This window comes from Dama dama, chromosome 21 (genome assembly GCF_033118175.1).
Source record: "Dama dama isolate Ldn47 chromosome 21, ASM3311817v1, whole genome shotgun sequence".
Lineage (NCBI taxonomy): Eukaryota > Metazoa > Chordata > Mammalia > Artiodactyla > Cervidae > Dama > Dama dama.
The window spans coordinates 53,478,881-53,493,101 of NC_083701.1; the positions used below are offsets into that span (position 1 = coordinate 53,478,881).

General features: G+C 35.2%; 1 protein-coding gene across 1 annotated transcript in view; it reads right to left on the reverse strand.

The window, feature by feature from the left end:
* The window catches only part of PKHD1L1 (PKHD1 like 1), a 171,522-nt gene that overhangs the window by 36,937 nt on the left and 120,364 nt on the right, over nt 1-14,221 (reverse strand). The window contains exons 57-63 of the mRNA XM_061122850.1: nt 13,621-13,739; nt 11,339-11,468; nt 9,490-9,663; nt 5,715-5,818; nt 4,217-4,346; nt 3,352-3,473; nt 1,689-1,779 (exon numbers count right to left, since the gene is read on the reverse strand). Of these exons, the coding sequence (XP_060978833.1) occupies nt 1,689-1,779; nt 3,352-3,473; nt 4,217-4,346; nt 5,715-5,818; nt 9,490-9,663; nt 11,339-11,468; nt 13,621-13,739 (870 nt within the window). The remainder of the gene's footprint in view (nt 1-1,688; nt 1,780-3,351; nt 3,474-4,216; nt 4,347-5,714; nt 5,819-9,489; nt 9,664-11,338; nt 11,469-13,620; nt 13,740-14,221) is intronic.

The window sequence follows — 14,221 nt, forward strand, 5'->3', positions numbered from 1 at the left end:
TGGACAAGCATGGCTTCACCTCTGGACCCACTTGTGTCAGAGTTCCCTTTCCAGCATCCCAGCCCCACTTGTCTGGGACATGAATTGCGTAAATTGATGCTGCATCCCAGGAACTTAAATCTTCAATTTCTTTGTGATGTCTCATTTTTCAATAGCTTTAAATCTAAAACCTCCTTATAAACACTTCCAATTATTTCAGAAGATCAACATAGTCAGCAAAAATGTATTACATGGCATTGTACATATTAGTAAATATTCATATTCACAGGTCATATTTTGATTTAAACAAACCCACAACAACACTTCAAAGAAATTTTACAAAATTACATATTTTAAAATTTTAAGTCAAAGAAAAGCCACTTTTAAGCTGTTGGGAACTACAATATTTAAAAGGAGCATACATCAAGGAATCAGTTAAACCTGTGCCAAAGTTGTTTTATTCCTTCAAAATGTATTTTGCACAAAAACAGAATTAGCTGTTTTTTTGAATATATTTTTTGAATTTATAGAAAAAATGTTTACTCAAAGGATTTCAGAGATGTAAAAAATATCAGCTGTAGAAGGGCTATACATTTTTCAGAGAAAATTCCATTTCCTTTAGCTAAGTTTCTCAAGAGGTAAGGCCTGCAGTTCGCTTATTCTATTTTTTTTTTTTGATTCAATAATTAATTTACCTGGTTTAGAAGTCAAGAGGTTACAAAAATTTATACAGCAGTAAGTGACCAGGCACCCTGTTCCTACTTACCTTCAATGACTTTTTGCTTTAACACTTTCAGTGTTTCTTTATGTAAATGCATTTACTCTGTGTGTGTGTGTGTGTCTGTGTGTGTTAGTCAGTTGCTCAGTCATATCCGACTCTTGGTGACCCCATGGACTGTAGCCTGCCAGGCTCATCTGTCCATGGGATTCTCTAGGCAAGAATACTGGAGTGGGTTGCCATGCCCTTCTCCAGGGAATCTTCTCAACCCAGGGACTAAAGCCAAGTCTCCCACATTGTCGGCAGAGTCTTAACCATCTCAGGCACCTGAGAAGCCCGCACAGACCACATATAGTCGTTTCTTCCCTTTCTTCCACAAAACATACTATACACAAAGCAGTTTTACATATACTGTTCTGCAATCTCCTCTTATCATTTTAGAATATCCTGGTGATTTCTCCATGCTAATACATAGATATGCATCTTTTTCCTTCTTTTTTAGAGGGGCGTAGGATCCCAAAGTTTGGCTTACTATAACTAGCTCACAATAACTGGACACAGGGTAGCTTTCAGTTTTTCGCCAGTACAGACAACGCTGTGATGAATAACCTTGTTCGCAAATCTTTTTCTCACTGTTGTAGAAGCAACTGTTAGACTATAGGAAGTAGAAATGTTGAGTCAAAGGTAAATGCCTCTATAATTTTGGTAGCTCTTGTCAGATTCCCCTTTGGAAGGGTTATATCACTGTGTGAAGAGTAATGTGGGTGAAGGAGGAGAAGAAAATCGGTTTTAATTTTTTCTTTAAACCCAATATTTTATAGAAAAAATTTTGTTTGTTGAGTTCTTTCAGTGCCCAGGAAGAGACAATATTACATATTCAACTGACAAACAATAATTATTTATATTACACATCCAACTGACAAACAATAATTATTTATTTCTAACAAATTTGGACAAGATATTTCCTAATTATAATGACCCAAAGACTTACTTGAGCAAAGTTCACCATCGATGCGGTATCCGGCCCTTCCAAATCCAGCCACTACATTATTTTGTAAGACTGTATTGGTCCCTCTATTTATCTAGTACAATGATAAAGAAAATGCTTTAGGTCAGGCTTTTACACAATTATACAATGAGAGTAGGTATGCAACATACACTGGTAAACTAATTAACACAATGCTTTCTGAAGTAAAAATTTAATTCATTATTCACCCACATTCAAATTTATAATACAAATGAAGTACTAAAATTACCTTAGGTTCTTGGTGTAAACCCACCACTAGATATTATACCTTAGTCTTCATTAGAAAAGTACATTAAAGCACATTTCAGTCACAAAATCCACTGGATGTGGTTCAATATTGACAAGCCATACACAAAATTCCAGTATTATAGCAAGATTACAAAAATTTTGTCACTCTTTTTGGTTATATTCTGTCACCAATTTGATTAGTTAAGAAAAAGGCAACTAAGGCCATCATAGTGGGTCATTAAATTCAGTAGAAGCCTTCATTAGTTTAAAGAAAATCGGCTATAATAAAAACAGGGTTAGAACAAGCATTAGGTAATTACTACACAATTTTATTTTATGAGCCAAATCAGAGTGATAGAAATGAAAAGTACAAAGCATAGAAGGTGTATTTCTTGTCTAATAGTAACAGCAAAACAGACAAAATCTAACTGAAAGCATACTAAACACCCTTATCTTTAAAGATGATAAAAATAGTCAAATATAATTCATAAAATTAAAATAAGTGTCTTTCAAAAGATATAACTAACTTTGACATTTGGTTACATTCTAACATCTATAAACAGATGAAAAGAGGACATTATTACCTCATAAATGTATACTAAGGCCCAGACTTCTGGATTTTGCTTTAAGGTGATTATTAACAGTTGCACAAAAACAAAATTCAATCCCTATCTCATCTTTCAAAGTGAGCTATTTTTAATACCTTTCCCTTCCTATGGCTTAAGTAAGCAAAATAAAAATAAAAGGAAGCTGTCTTTCCTCCAAATCTTCCTTCTGTACTATTTTCTTGTTCATAATCTCACTCTATATCTAAACAAATAGCTAAAGTAACTGAAGAAACTTCAAGTGAAATAGGGTCCAATTAGTAATATCTGATAAGAGTAAATAACCTTGCATATAGAAGAATTTTAGATGAAAAATGAATTTTAGACCTTTTATATAAGTCTATCATTCTAATTTTTCATATAAGGAAGGAAATTAAATTCAGGGTTAAACACTGTAACATGTGTAAGGCATTCAAACAATTAGCAGTAGAGAAATCCTGTATGGAGCTTGAAAGCAGTCATTAATGTTGGAGAAGCAAGGAAATAAGGGAAAAACTACTTAAACCAAAGGACGCCAACACAGAAAAATCCAATGGCTACTGGAGCTCACATTTTTAAAAAATTGGAGTATAATTGCTTTATCATATTGTGTTGGTTTCTGCTGCACAACAAAGTGAATCAGCTGTATGTATACAAATATCCCCCCTACTTGGAACTCCCCCCCGCAACTCTCCCATCTCACCCTTCTAGATCATTCCAGAGCACTGAGCTGATTTCCGTGTTATACCACGGGTTCCCACTCTCTCTCTCTTTTACACATGGCAATTTACAATCTTTAAATTTGTTCATACTACCTCAATTGCGGCATGCCAGAGAGTGGAACTCAGATCTTTTCTGTTCTGATAGGTTCCTGGCCAAACTGAAAGAGTAACCAAATTTCCTCGGACTCTGTTGGCATCCCCCCATATTCTTATGCCTGGAAAAAAATAAAATCCCCCCAATACATATAAATTTGTAATGAGTATTATGGAGAATGTTGTTCATTTCTTCCATGAAATAAGTTCTAGTTTGAGCCTGACAAACGAACTTCTTCAGTTTTAGAGCAAATTCTCTAAGCTCTTTGATACTCTACCTCTTTAACAGATTTCCTGAAATAGAATTTTCTGGGGTGTTTGTTAAATATGCAGGTTCACAGGTTCCACCCTAGATTTTAACAAATACACACACATACTGTATACACCTTCATTGTGTTTGTATTATGCTTTAGACTGATATTCAAGAAAGGTTAATTCCCTACAATCAAACTTACTTTTTATAAAATAATAGCATTTATTTGTGAATAATCTTTTTGATTGATATGTGAGAAGTATGCTAAAAGTCATAGTAATTTAAAATATTGCTGATTGGATAACTCACATAAGATCACCATCTGGTAAATATTTCTAGAGCTGTACTGTCCATAGCTACATATGACTACTTATATGTAAAGTAAGTACAATTAAATTAAGTATAATTAACCTTAAAAATACAGCTTATCAGTCACATTAGCCACATTTCAAGTGTTCAATGGCCACATGCAGTTTAGCAATTCCCATGTTAGCACAAACTTAGGCCATTTCCATTTTTGCAGAAAGACCAATTGGACACCATGGCTCGAAAGCTTGCATACAAGGCTATCTCAGAAAGACAGATTATTGGACCAAAATATTATCATATTACCTTCCCCCACTGTAAAGTGAATGACATTATCATCTATGTCCAATCCATCTGTCCCAAATACACCAATTGCAGGGGAAAAGGCATTGTGAAAAGCACAGCCTCGAACATAAGATGAGCCACGTTCTTGAATCTATAAAACATTGAGATTCAGTAAACATTTAAAAAATAAAACTAAAGTATACTTAAAGAAAAACATCGAAGTAGGTGATTTTCAGGAAACAAATCTTGATAAATAAAATACTCAGTTTATATTCCATGAAAGGATATGATTTCCCAGGAGATCTTTTAATCCTAGGAAATTGCTATATTCTTCAATTTATGATTAAATAAAGCAAAAAAAATTTGCTTACTTTAAAAGTGAATTAAAAATTCTTCTATGCATTTATATTTTATCACTACTTATAAAATGCAAAGAAATTAAAAATTATTTTTCAGAATAATTTATTATATGATGACCAGGGATTTTTTTTTTTAACCACAAAAGTTGATACTCTAGGCAAGGGATTCAAATTTAAATATCTGTAGGAAAACAGTCAATGAATAGTTTAGGGGTTTCAACTTCAAACCTACATGATTATTTTTTTTTACATTTTATTTATTTATTTTTATTGACATATAGTTGATTTATCATGTTGTGTTAGTTTAAAGTGTAAGCAGAGTGATTCAGTTACACACATATATCTATTCTTTTTCATAGTTGTTTCCATTATAGGAATTATTACAAGAATATTGACCATAGTTTCCTTTGCTATACTGCAGGTCCCTGTTGTTTATCTATTTTACATATAGTAGTGTGTATATGTTAATCCCAGACTCCCAATTTATCTCCTCCCCAATAATATATGTACATATTTTATTTAAACACTTTTATTTTATATTGGAGAGTAGTTGGTTACAATGTTGTGTGAGTTTCAGATGTACAGCAAAGTGATTCAGTTATACACACATGTATCAATTCTTTTTCAAATAAGAAATATACTCTTTCTCATTTTTTTCTTAAGTCACCAGCCCTCTAGGCCTATTTATCTGGGAAATATATCTCCCCAGATAAATACGCCTTTTGACAGAGGCATGGATATTCAGACATGCTTTTCATTTGAGAAACTTAAGCAGTACTCACTTTGTTTAACAGTAACTATTTGGACATATTTTTGGTCACTGTAAAGCAAAGCAGAGATGGGAAATACTATCATAGATCTTCAATTTTTCTACCTCCTGTGCTCCATTTCCTCTTTTTTTCCTTACTGGCCTTAAATAAATGAATGACATGGTTGGAGTCAAATGGTTCCAACATGACATACATGACATAACCAGGAGGACATGGTTAGACTCCTGCTATAAGTCTAAAAATGTTAATGGGAAATATAGCTCAGAAATTTTTATTATATTAAATTTAGTTTTAGAAATTCTAAGATATGGCTACTAAGTAAATTTAAATGAAAATAAATTAAAATATTTAATTTTGAGTATATGCAAAAATTTAAAATAAAGTACAAACCTGTCCGAGGTTAAGAAATGTTACAGCATATCTTGGGTCTGTGCTATCTCTGAAGCCTTCTTGACCACTGTGATAAAATTCCACATTACTTATTCTTGCATTTCCTGGTGGGGAAGAGTTACACATTTTTTTTCTTCAAAACTGAATAAAAATTTTTGAAAAACTATGAAAGTTCTAGTAATTTTCCAAATTACAAATTTGTTTTCAACTTTTTCAAGGAAATTACATTCATTTTTTGTTCTTTTAATCCAAATAAGGTAATGTTTCTAAAGTTGTTTTTTCACGGCCCTTCCAAAAACCTCTTTAGACATTTTTTTCTAAATAGCATCCATTCTCCATGAAATTTTAATATCACAGATGTGCTACACATTGGTGTTGCAAAGAGTCAGACACGACCTAGCAACTGAACAGCAACTACATATCTGTCACTGTATAGTGGCCCTTTGGAGGACCATAAACTGTTTAAGCTTTTTTTGCCCCCAAGAGTCAGTTTACACCTGTCGGTGTTATACTGTCCCTGTTAAGAATGCATGACATGAGATACAAGTTATAATTTACCTGACATTTCAATTTTGATGCTCCAAAGAGCTTTTTAAAGACATTATCTTTACATAATTTTTTCCAGAATATGCACTGCGAAGTATCTGCAGATTGAGTTTGTCATAAGTGCCACTGAAGTGACAAAAAGCAATTTCATAGATTATTAGGAACAGCCATAACAATCTGTGAGAGCTGACTCTATGTCAAGTTCTGTACTAAGTGCTTAACAGGCAATGTTTAATTCTCATACAAATCTATGAGTCAAGAACTCTGATTATCCCTGTCTTTTATACGGGTTAACTGGGGCACAACGATTCATGTCTGAAAAAAAAAACACTAGAGAATATTCCTTGTTTCAGAAACTGATATCTAATGAAATGCATTGGAGAAGAGTTATTTTACACTAGAAGGGAAATTGATTTCTGTCTGGAAATCCATGAGCCGGCATTTGGATATATGGTGAAGAACATAAGAAGTTCATAATGATACTAATAAGAAAACAAAACTAAAACTCCTTGTCACCTTCAGAGGATGATTGGGAACCAATTCATTATTTTGAAAACCAATAAATAAAAGGAAAGAATTCAACATTTTTTCTATATAAACTATCCTTCAAGGTGGTCAAACAGTTGTCTGGGGAAGCTTCTCTTTATAGAAATATTCAAGATTATAAAAGAGGAGGGAATGGTAGTGTTACCTTTTTAAACCTCAGTGATTTAATAGATCCAGGCAATGATTATTAATAATTGCTAACTTCACAAAAGGAAGAACAATTGTATACTACGTGCCTACTAATGGAAAAACAACTACCAGTTGTGAGGAATTCTTGCCTAAAAATTGAGTCTTGGTCTGGTCATTTTACTAGTTCTAAATTTTTGCTACTTATTCATAGAGAATACAAAGGAGGCAGGGGCATGTTAAATTCTAGGGGTGCATCAATAATTGGGACTATTGCAGACACTCTATGACAGAGGACCTAGCTTCTTTTACTAGTAGATTACAAGGGAAGAAAATTGAATCAGAGATTTAAGATTCATAACCAATTGCGATATGGATCTATTTAGAGTCCAACTTGAACAAAAAATCAAAGAGAAAGAAGGAAAGAAAGGAAGTGAAAAAAAAAGAAAGAAGAGGAAAATGGGAAAGGGGAGGAGGAAAGAAGAGGGAGTTGGACGGAGGGAGGAAGGGAGGAAGGGGAAGAAGGAATGAACTGGAGAATTCTGAATAGTCATTTGATGTTTAGAAATTATAGCTAAGATTTTAAAATCTGATTCTTACAGATGTTTTTAAAGATGTCTTTTAGAGTTACACAGTGAAATATCTCTAGACGCATATGTGGTTGCTTCATTCATAATAGCCAAGATACAGAAGCAACCCGACTGTCCATCCATGGATGAAAGGATAAAGATGTGAGACACCCTCCCCTCTATCTATCTAAAATATTCCACTGTATATATACATATATCACATCATTCAGCCATGAGTAAGAAAGAAGGAAATTCTGTCATTTGGGACAACATGGATGGACCTGGAGGGAATTACACTAAGTGAGATAAGTCAGAGAAAGATAAACTCTGTATGATCTCATTTATATGTGGAATCTTAAAAAGCTTCTGCATATAAATGAAATGGACTCAGGTTCGATCCCTGGGTCAGGAAGAGCCCCTGGAGAAGGAAATGGCAATCTGCTCCAGTATTCTTGCATGGAGAATTCCATGGACAGAGGAGCCTGGCAGGCTACTGTCCTTGGCATTGTGAAGAGTTGGATACGACTGAGCGACTAACATATACAAGAAAGCTGAACCCATAAAAACAGAGAATAGAAAGGTGGCTATCAGGATCTGTGGGGTGGGAGAAATAGGGAGCTATTTAAGGGTATAAACTTGCAACTAGTAGATAAATAAGTCCTGGAGATCCAATGTACAGCATAGGGAAACAGTAAAAATACCATATTATAAACTTCAAAGTTGCTAAGAGACTAGGTCTTAATTGTGCTCACCACAACCAAAGAAATAATAATTATATGACATGACAGAGATGTTAGTTAACACTACTGTGGTAATCAAATGGCAATATATAAAAGTATCAAATCAACATACTATACACCTGAAACTTACACAATATTATGTGTCCATTATATCTTAAAAAATATATGCCTGCTGCATCAAAAATAATCTGGGGCTTGAAGAAAGTGGGTGAACACATAGGTAAAACAAGATTGGCCAAAGCTGATACTTGTGATAATTGGTGATGATAAGCATTATACATTTCTCTATTTTTAATATATGTTAGAAATTCTCCTTCACACAAGAATAACAGATTGGTTGTGCTTGTTATGAACTGATTTGTCTTTGAGTGTGATGGTAAGCGGGCTTCCCAGGTGGCACTAGTGGGAAAGAACCTGCCTGCCAATGCAGGAGATATAAGAGATGCAGGTTCGATCCCTAGCCTGGGAAGATCCCCTGGAGGAGGGCATGGCAACCCACTCCAGGATTCTTGCTGGAGAATTCCATGGACAGAGGAACCTGGTGGGCTACCAGTCCATAGGATCACAGAGTTGGACATGTCTAAAGCAACTTAGCACCAGGCATGTGACAGAGGGTAAGCTGTTACCTAAGGTCATTGTTAATTTGATAATTATTTTGTCTATGAAGATAAAATTAGAAGAATAATGTTAGTAATTTGGTTCTGGAGGGTGGTACCTGGACTATATAATACATATCAAGGCTCTATTTTTCAGTGTTAAAAACAATACATTAGGCCCAAAACAGAGTCCCTTTTGCTAAGCCCTGCACCACCAAACAGACTTAATTACAGTTTCAGCTCTCCTGAAATGGAATCTTAAACCAGCCCATCAGGAATTGCCCGATCAGCATTGATTAGGTAATCTGCTTGATAAACCTCTGCTCCCTCTACATGAAAAGTAGCTTTGCAATTGCCAGTCCTCTTTTTGCCTAGAATAACTACCTTGTTGCTGCTGCCTTCTGCCTATAAAAGTCTTCTGTTTTGCACAGCTCTTTGATGCTCCTTTGCGTTTGTTAGATTGGCTGCTGCCCCATTCATGTATCCTTGAATAAAGCTAATGAGATCTTTAAAATTTACTCAGTTGGATATATATATATTTTTTTTTTTTGACACAAATGATCCTATAAAAGAGTGAGGATTATTTAAGAATTAAACATGGAAGAGACCATGCTATATTTCATTTAGAAAAATAAACTGAATCTGTACTAACCTTTAAAAGTCACCATATTTTCAGTGAAGGAACTGACTAGGACGCGTGCACCAAAAGATTCCTTCAACCAACCTGGATAATCCTCACCAAGTATTTTGATGTTCCTACTCAGTATCCCAACGTCAGCGGCTAATGTGTAGCTCTGACTTGTTCCAGGAACATGGTATCTTTCAGCTGCAGCAGAAGGACAGTTAGATTATTACCAACACTGAGAAATATCTGTCTTTACTAGTTTCTTCGCAGCTTACAGGCCACATAACTTTCTAATATGCCAAAAGTCAGAACAAATACATGAATTGACTCGAGATACACGCTTAAACGTACACAGACGGCAGCTAGAAATTACACCTTTTTATTTATAAAAAATAATCAAAAGTAGTTATTCTATTTATACCAAAGCAATTACTATAATTGCTTAGGAAGTGATTGTTTCATAGGTATTTTGTGATCACTTCAAATTATACATAAAAATATACTTGTAAGGCAAGTTGGGGAGCTTACTGTAATTTTAACAGATGAGGAAATGAGATAGAGAAGTAAAAGAACTTGCCTATGGCCATGTGGAGGATCAGTAACACATAGATATTACCTCTCCTGATGCTTAAACCTTGGTTAGCTCTGCTTTTCCTGTGATATGTTTTGTACCAAACACAATTCTTTGTAAATATGTAGTATATCCTATTTATCAAACACAGTCTGTACATTTACATTTTCATGATTTAAAAACATAACCTAAATTACATTCTACATTTCAAGAGATCTCACTCAAAACTTTAAGACAAGCAGGTACATTCAAACAGAGAGAAGTATCTGGTACTTTAAATGAAAGAATCTATACTATCAAACTTCAAAAACTATCTTATGATTAAACTATTCTTCAAAGAAACCCTTTACTTTTGATTTAAAGAAAAAATACATGATATAGAATGATAAACACATGCTTCTATCAAAATACTGCTTTAAAAAGTTTCTTTTTTCATGCAGGTCAGATATCTACCAGTGTATCATGCCGTCTCAGCTGAGGTTCTCAGGAACATCAGAAGTACCTGAATGGCTTTTCTAACATTACACTCCTGTCTGCTTCCACCTCCTGTGATTCAGATGAAGGCAGCATGTGAAATGAGGATTCCCTGGTGGCTAAGACAGTAAAGAATCCACCTACTATGCAGGATACCTGGATTTGATCGCTGGGTGGTGAAGATTCCCTGGAGGAAGGCATGGCAACCCACTCTAGTATCCTTGCCTGGAGAATCCCCATAGACAGAGGAGCCTGACAGGCTACAGTCCAGGGGTCGCAGAGTTGGACATATTTGAGCGACTAAGCACAGCACAGCATGTGAAATGGGAAAAGCCTGGGGTGCTGGAAAGGCCCTGATTCTACAAGCTGAAAGATCACCTCCAAGTGATTCTGATTAATTCCTTCTCTCCTTGAGAATCAGAGTTTACCATTTTGCAGTAGTTTGTCTAAACGCAGTTACCACTGAGGAATGTGTCAGTGAAACCAATCAGGGCAAAGATGCTCTTGGACCAAGGCTTCTCAAATTTCAGTGTGCATGAGTATGTCTAGAAGCTTGCTTAAAACAGAAAGTGCAAGCTTATCCCATGGAATATAATGGTCACCGCCAAATATTTGCTGAATAAACACATACATATAGCAGGAACTCTTGGCAGCCAACACATGAAGAGGAGCACCCTCTGGGTACCGCTGCCAATCTCACTGAAATGCACCTATAAAATAATTGTGAGCTATTTCATCAAATAATTGCAAGTACAGAGGAGAGGACTAAAATGTGACTTTTTTCAAGACATTTTAATGCTATAGCTATTCAGTTAAAGAACAGCCACTTACCAAAGTGGGTGTAGGAAAGGGTATCATTGAGAATGAGAATTTTGTGATCATGCAGGACTTTAACGATGCTTCTAGTTTCCGTCTGGTGGAAATCATAGCTCGTGGTTGTTATGACAATCTCTTCACCCTCCTTAGAAAAATTACAAATTCAAGACAATTTAAAAAAATAGGCTTATATCTCTTAATAACTATTAAATAATTCTAATTTAACTTACATTGGTTACAACCATAGTATTATCAGAGAAAACAAACCATACCTTTAGGTTTCTAAAATAAATATGCTTTAGTTTGATACCAAGAATTCTATATTCTGAATTATGTCAACATTTCCTCAAGTTGAATTCAGTCATTTAATATACATTTTTAAAATTAGATAGGCCAAAGCAAATATATTTGTATTTTTATTAAAAATTGCTCAGAATAATATTCTTAAGACTTAAAAAAATTTCCCCCAGATTTTTTTTATACACTTAACTATCACTGGATATTCCTGAAAGGTGAGAAACGCAGAGAAAAGTGACAAGTACAGGGTCAAGTCTTAGAATCTCTGTCATATATGATAAGCTCCTCTTTGTCATCCAAGCCTCTGCTCAACTATACTCACAGAGGAGGAAAAAGATGTTTTTCCTCTACTCTTCCAAGTTCTCAGCTGCGACCCCTGTAACAAAAGGCTGAGTAACAGGAGAAAAGGGTATAAATTTTATCCAGTGTAAGTTTTATACAACAGAAGACGAAGGAATTGTTAAACCTGAGCACTAAAAAAAATTATTTATTTATTAAATTTACTGATGCGCTGACTCTTTGTGGCTGCACACAGGCCTTCTCTAGTTGTGGCAAGTGAGGCTACTCTCCAGTTGCAGTGCACGGGCTTCCCATTGCAGTGGCTTCTCTTGCAGCAGAGACCAGGCTCTAGGGCACATGGGCTTCAGAAGTTACAGCACTTGGGCTCAGTTGTCACAAACCGGGTTGCTCCAGAATGCAGGTTCAGTAGTTGGGGTGCACGGGCTTAGTTGCCCCACAGTATGTGGAATCTTCCCATACCAGGGATTGAACCCATGTTCCCTGTATTGGCAGGCAGATTCTTAACTACTGGACCACAAACCTGAGCATTTTTATGGAACAGTGGGGAGTACAGGGAAAATGTGATAGGGTGTGAGCTAAGTGTAGGAAACTGGGATAAACAGCAACACTTGTCCATTCTGATTCCTCTCTGTGTCTTTTTGTCTTTAGGGCTGAGGATGGTCCTTTCTTCCAGGTATAGGGTGGGCAACTTTTACATGAAGGTTTTATGACCTGCTTCAGGGAAAGGTCAGAAAGTCCTCCTGCACGCGCAGAAATTTTTCAGCTTAAAATAGTCAATATTTTGGGGTAGCAAGTCCTGAATCCTGTCACACCTTTGAGAGGCCTTCTTTGGCAACTCAATTTAATGTCATCTGCCACCCTCTACATGGTAGTTCTATCACACCTGATTTATTTCCTTCATTATGAAGATTATGATCTAAAATTAACACATTTATTTATTCATTTAGTGTCTGCCTCTCCCACCTCAATGCAATTTTCTCTCTGTTTTGACCAGTTTCTTCACAAATGATACCTCTGTGCCTAGAAAAGTTTGACACTCAGCTAAATATTAACTGCATAAATAATATGCATAAAATATTAACTGGATAAGTAATAATAAATGCTAATTGGATAATGGGGATATTTAAATCATTTAATCACCTTTAAAAAGTAATCACATCTCAACTATCACAATTAACCCATGCAAACCTATGAATGTAGTAGAGATTGGAATTGCCACTATTCATATTCTACCAAAATCTCTTACTTAACATAGGCCTTTTTTGAATATCACTAGGCTTAGCAGCAGCAGCAAACATCAAGATCTGGTTTCTTTCCAAACACTTAATGTGTAAAATCACAAATTAGAAGCAAGTCTCAGACAAGTGAGATAACACAAAAGTGCATTTTAAAAAAATTCCTTTTTCTGTTTGCCAAGAATTTGTACACAATTTTTTTTACCCCCAAACCTTCATATTTTCCTTTTGTGACTTATACATAACGTTCTTTATATATTCTGAAGACCCTCTGACACGACAACTTTTAAATGCCTGCTTTCAAAGTCATATTTTTGAGTGCAAGCTAAAACATTCATTGTAAAACACACATTTCTTGCCTGGATAATCATGTGAGAAAATAAATGTCCATGAAAATAAAGACAAAACCTTTTTAAGTTGACCCACTGCATGTTTTTACTTCCCCCCACAGAGCAATTCCTCTACCTGCCAATCCACAGCATCCATCAGAGAGAGGACTTTGGAACCTGCCTCTGCAGTTTCTGAGAGCTTAGTTTTATATATCGAATGTGGAATTCCATGAAGGTCCAGTTCACCAAACACCCCTGAAGGAGAAAAATCCACTCCTATTTATTCACCATACAGAACTGAGTTAGGTGCTAGTATAAAATGAAACAATAGATATATTTCAGTAAGTGATTGAACATTTTAGAATTAATGCAAAGGATTAGGGTTATCTGCTGAGGGCTACAGAAGAAGGCTTTGGCTTTCTGACCCATTGCTAGGAATCTGGTCCCTAGAAATTAAATCCAGTACACAAGGATACACGAATGAGGATGCTTAATACAACAATATTTGGATATATTAGAAAAACTAGAATTAATCTAAATGTACATCAATAGCATAATGAAGGAGTAAATTAGAATATATTATAATACTGTGGTGTAATATGCCATAAAAAGGAAGAGTTTTATATGGAAGTATAGATCTGGAAAGATGTTCATATGTTAACAAGAAAATGCACAGTAATATATTTAGCTTGACCATGTTTTTGTATAAGGCTTCAAGTCATTTTATGTAATATGAA